Source organism: Asparagus officinalis, chromosome 4, assembly GCF_001876935.1.
Source record: "Asparagus officinalis chromosome 4, Aspof.V1, whole genome shotgun sequence".
NCBI classification, from domain to species: Eukaryota; Viridiplantae; Streptophyta; class Magnoliopsida; order Asparagales; family Asparagaceae; genus Asparagus; species Asparagus officinalis.
Window position 1 is genome coordinate 76,644,755 of NC_033797.1, and position 6,069 is coordinate 76,650,823.

General features: G+C 39.1%; 1 protein-coding gene across 1 annotated transcript in view; it reads right to left on the minus strand.

Moving 5' to 3' along the window:
• The window catches only part of LOC109838953 (electron transfer flavoprotein-ubiquinone oxidoreductase, mitochondrial-like), a 24,729-nt gene continuing 18,673 nt past the window's right edge, over positions 14-6,069 (minus strand). The window contains 4 exon segments of the mRNA XM_020407385.1: positions 14-326; positions 612-704; positions 950-1,018; positions 1,965-2,081. Of these exon segments, the coding sequence (XP_020262974.1) occupies positions 153-326; positions 612-704; positions 950-1,018; positions 1,965-2,081 (453 nt within the window). The 3' untranslated portion in view covers positions 14-152.

Here is a 6,069-nt window from a genome sequence, read left to right on the forward strand (position 1 = left end):
TGATGTGATCATCTCGATACTAGATGCATGTTGTAAGACATGAAGTAAAATATGCAAACGTCAGCAGGATGTGGGTTTGGAGAGAAACAATGCAAGCTATACTGGATGAATATCCCAAAAAAAACTTAATAAAAATTAATATTCAAGATATTTTACCTGATTGGAGAACAGATATGATTAAGAGTTAACATGTATGCATACGCTTGAAAAAGAGAGCTTTTACCTGATTTCATTGCTGTGTGTGTTCCCTTTATTTTAGGCACATTTAAGAAGCCAGCAGAGCATCCAATAATTGCTCCTCCAGGAAATACTGGATATGGAATTGACTGAAATTTACAAGCATGAAAATGGTCACTGTCTAAAAAGATCTGTATGCAACTAGACATAAGTTGATTATTATGAATAGTTCATATTGAAAGCAGAAATCTATGAACAATTTAATGACATAAATGTTAATACTAGCGAGAGGAAGGAGTTCTCACTGAACCTAATTTTAGGACGATAAAACTACAAGTATATTTTTCAGCAACTTCAAGAATCTTATGTCCATTAATTTCTACTATCCCGATATAATCTTATTACCCTAAGTATCACGAATTTCTGCACTACACCTGGAAGCCACCTTCATTCAAAGTACGGGCGCCATACTGAAGCACGGTTCCACCTTCCAAAAGCTTTCTGATGGCAGGATGGTGCTTGAATTTCTACAGAAAAAATATATGATTAAAGTCAAGAGCAAGTTAAAGTATAAAGTTATAACTTTGAACCATCTCAATAACTTTGGAGTTTTGGTATAGCGGAAGAGATCTTTGATGCAAAGTCATTAACACAGTAGACTGAATAACATACGCGACAATAAGATAAATTTCAAGCATGTAAATGTGATATGATTCATTTACAGCAACAGATCATAAAAAACCAGTTATTCTCTAAATACAAAATCACTTACCTGGAATTCATCAAAAGGGCTCAAATAAGGATTGTGATAATTTAAAGCAATAACTAGACCAATTGATATCTGCACATGCAACAAGTAAAAGAGTGCCAGTTAGGCATCAACCAAATGAAATAAAGAGTTGTACATAGTTTGGAAAGAGAGAATGGAATATTTCAATAATCATAGCACATTAACAGAGAAAAACACCCAACCAAACACAAGTTCTCTATTTCAAAGTTCATGTAGATGATTCAAATAACCTGGGATAAAGGGTTTTTTTTAATGTTTATGTGCTGTATGTTTGAACCAAGACCATCTTAAAATATGGTTCTCCTAACCACATTAAATTATCACTTTACCTAGAATCTAAGTTATTGGGTTATGCACTAATACGTACGACAAACTTAACAATTTACTTGTACCAGATGCGAATAGAGATAGTATCAAAGATTCGAAATGAATGCTCGTCATGCATCATAGCAAACTATTCACCTCGAAAGGGAAAAGGATTATAGTAGCAATATTCATTTAGTGCCTCAACAAAATTTGAAAGTTAACTTTGCATATCATCTAGGCATGTTCTTTCTGTGCTTGATCTAATAAGTAAAAGATCTAGGCATGTTCTTTCCGTGCTTGATCTAGTAAGTAAAAGAATTTATAAGAATGCAAGTATAGAGTCAGGATAAGGCCTTCTTTTTTAGTACACAGGCATGAAGACGTTGCAAAAATCACATTTGCAACAATAGCAGCTACAAACATATTTTTCTACTTTCATTGAGGAAACACAAAGGCAAGTTTTAGTTAGATTCAAATATTACATGACTATAGAAACAAAATGATTACAAAAAATTGTTTGGTCCATGCTTGCATCATCAGATTAAATCAAGGTACGTGACAATTCACATCAACTAAAGAGTTTCAAAAAAAGGAAAAAGAAAGGGTAAATCGTAGAAGTTACCTTAAATGTGGTTCAACATAATTTGAGAAAAGAAACAACAAGAATTAAGAAAAGGCAACATTAATTTACCTGCCTATCCTTCATATGGTACAAAAAGCTTCCTCCATATGTATTCCTGTCTAATGGCCAACCTATTGTGTGTAGCACCTCTCCAGGTTTATGCTTCCCTTCCTCAACTTCCCAGACCTAAATCAGCTACAAAATTTAGTGTATTTCTTAAAGCGTTAAAATCAATAAGATCTGCAAACAAAAGAAAATTATAATGCATTTTCCATGCTGGAAAGATAGAATACATGGTGAAATCTAACACAATTTTTTGCCAACAACATGAGTTTCGAATAAAATTAGCAAGACAGCAAAAGTGATCATTCTGATCCGCAATACATAATCAACCCTGAAAATCAGCTCCTAAAGGAAGTTTGGCAACAGTATATTAGGCAGTTGCTTTGCTTAAACAGAGAAGAAAGGAAGAGCAATAGTAGACCACAAATTGATACGGGTGTATCTTCTCTTCGGGAGCTTAGCGATCCTCATGGGAGCTTGAGGATAGATGATTCTCATGATAGCATGAGAATAGAGGTGTGAAACAGTACAGTGGAACGTAGGTGAAAGCGTGGAACGAGACGACGAGCAGCAGATTCGAAGAATCCAGTTTTCAGCTCGTGAGTCGACTCATACATATACATGGATGAGTCGACTCATGACTATCATGAGTCGACTCACGAAACCCAGCCGTTTTGTCAAAAGTTTCTGCATGATCGACTCATCAGTTTTATGAGTCGACCCATATGTCATGAGTCGACTCATCTCAGTCATGAGTCGACTCATCGACGGTTTCCTGGTTTGGTTGGGTTTCTGTTCACACGAATTCCTGTTGGTTTTGGGCTTGGTTATTTACCAGATTGTCATCCACGTTTGTACACTTATATAAAGGATTGTTTTAGGGGAAGGAGAGGGAATTAAGAGAGATTCTAATCATTGTATTAGGGTTTAAAGAGGATTGAGAGGTTCTCGATTCTAGTGAGATTGTGAGGGAGAGATTTGTAATAATTAATTTTTCATAATCTAGAGAAGGTACGATTCTAGTGAGATTGTGAGGGAGAGATTTGTAATAATTAATTTTTCATAATCTAGAGAAGGTATTTTTCTTCGTCATACTGAATTGTTCTTGTATTTTAGTTGTCTTCTTCTCAACCCACCTTTTAGTAATTCCGCGACCAAATGGTGCTCACACTGCGACTCGTATCAAGTTGGTATCAGAGCAATCAGATCATGTGAAGGGGGCATCCTGTGTATGGTCCTTACTCGATCACAGTACAAGAAGCTTGGCGAAATCTTTATTTCTTTGGAAGAAGTCCAGAAGATAAGGAAGGAGAAGATGGCTGAAGGAGACAATTCAGCGAGGATTGATGCATTGGAGAAGCAGATCGAGACGATAGGTTCGACTCTCACACAACTCGTCAGTCTTATCCATGGAGGTGGCAAACAAGGTGAATCTTTTTCGAAGAAAATTATTGAGTCCGATGTGAAGAGAGTATATTCAGATTCCGACGAAGAGGAGACCGTTAAGACTACATTGCATCAATGGGGTAAGAATTCTTATCAGAACCTGAAGATTGACTTCAAGGTGGAGATTCCTGTTTATGATGGAGTGTTGACGCCGAGAGGCTTGATGACTGGATCGAGCGGATGAAGACGTATTTTACTCTTTATGGCTATTTGTTAAAAGAGAAGATTGTGTTCGCGACTTTGAAGCTTTCAGGGCACGCGTTGACGTGGTGAAAATCCTACTGTAAGCAGGAGAAGGCGGTGTCGTGGGACAAGTTTAAGGAGTTACTAAGAAAACAGTTCTACCCGATGGGATTCCTTGAAGAGCGTTAGTACAAGTGGTACGGTTTGCGCCAAAGGGTCAATCAAACCGTTCAAAAATACACCACGGAATTCCATCAGCAGGCAATGGTCCTTAACATTGCGACAGAGAAATATTCCGTGTTTATGAAGTATATGACGGGATTGAGCGATTACATCCGAAAGAAGATAAAGCTAATCACGGTGGAATCAATTACAGAGGCGAGCGTGAAGGCTATTGCCCTCGAGGGCAAGCAAAAGAAGGACAACGAGGCTAAGGGAGACTCTAAACAAACGGGAGGCGAGTCTAGTGGTTCTCAATCTAAGGAGGAGAAGAAGGATAATCCAGAAAAAACATGGCTGATTTGTAGTCACTGCGAGAAGATAAGATACACAGCTGATCGGTGCTGGGAAAAATATCCTCATCTCAAGCCAAGAGGGTTAAAGAAGGAGAAGAAAAAAACATACATGATAGCTCAAGGTCCGAAAGAAGTCCCGGGGATGACAGAACCCAACAGCAGTCTCAACCTTATGACGGGGAAGCAGACCACGAAAAAGGACGACGACCCAAGAGAACAACTTTTTGTTCTTAAGTTGCAAGTGAAGACCAGTTTGGTTGATGCCATTGTTGATTCGGGCAGCGAGAAGAATTTAATATCCGAGGCATTAGTTCAGAAGTTGGGTCTGAAGACGGTCAAGCATCCGAAGCTCTATCCATTGGGATGGATTCAGAAGGAGGAGAAACTAAGTGTAGTTGATCAATGCACTGTCAGATTTACGCTCCACGAGTCGTATATTGACGAGGTCACGTGTGACGTCATTCTATTAGATGTTTATCAGATTATACTGGGCAATCCGTACTTATGGGATAGATATACGATCTACGAGAGGCGGGCTCAGAAGTACACCTTCACTAAGAATGGTGAAAAGTTCATATTTCGTTCGGCATCTCTTCCGAGGAAGACAAGCTTGGGGACGGTGACGCGAGCAAAGAGACTAGTGAATGCAAGCAAAAAGTTTGTCTCGCTGTGCATTAGACTTCCAGAAGAGCCATCGATAAAGGATTACAACTTAGGACGAAAGATGACTACGACGAAACGCGGGATGGATGAGATGTTTTCGATCGGACATCGAGACCAGGTTCCTAGCAGGGCCAGATGGTGCAGAAAAGATGGAGGAGCTCGAGAGTTTTCTCAGCAAAAGTTCTAACTTGAACGGGACTTCAAGTTCCTAAAGAGGAGACCCATGATACGGGTGTATCTTCTCTTCGGGAGCTTAGCGATCCTCATGGGAGCTTGAGGATAGATGATTCTCATGATAGCATGAGAATAGAGGTGTGAAACAATAAAATGGAACGTAGGTGGAAGCGTGGAACGAGAGGAGCAGCAGATTCGAAGAATCCAGTTTTCAGCTCGTGAGTCGACTCATACATGTACATGAGTCGACTCATCAGGTTGAGTCGACTCATGACTGTCATGAGTCGACTCACGAAACCCAGCCGTTTTGTCAAAAAATTCTGCTCGGTCGATTCATCAGTTTTATGAGTCGACTCGTGTCATGAGTCGACTCATCTCAGTCATGAGTCGACTCATCGGTGATTTTTTGGTTTGGTTGGGTTTCTATTCACACGAATTCCTGTTGGTTTTGGGCTTGGTTATTTATCAGATTGCCATCCACGTTTGTACACCTATATAAAGGATTATTTTAGGATTTCTAAGGAAGGAGAGGAAATTAAGAGAGATTCTAATCATTGTATTAGGGTTTAGAAAGGATTGAGAGGTTCTCGATTCTAGTGAGATTGTGAGGGAGAGATTTGTAATAATTGATTCTTCATAATCTAGAGAAGGTATTTTCCTTCGCCATACTGAATTGTTCTTGTGTTTTAGTTGTATTCTTCTCAACCCATATTTTGGTAATTCCGCGATCAAATGGTGCTCGCACGGCGACTCGTATCACAAATGCTCATAAATCACAGCATCTATATCATCATCTCCTATCATTATCTGAACCTTTTCGCTCATTGGCCGCAGAGCGCACAATAACATGGAAATGCTATTTGGTTTCATGCTGTCGTTAGTGATGTCTATTGTTCATAACTGTTAGATTAAGTATATTGGGTATTGGGTTAATGGGCCGTGACCCGTTAACTATACCCCTATTTGTATGACTATATATATCTCTCTAGTATCTGAATAAATCAATTAAAAAGTTAGGATTTTTGTTCTCTCAATTATCTCTTTCTACACGGTATCAGAGCTTGAAACCCTAACCGTAATAAATCCTCATTCATAAACCCTAGCCGCTGCCACCTCTTCTCCTTGCCACC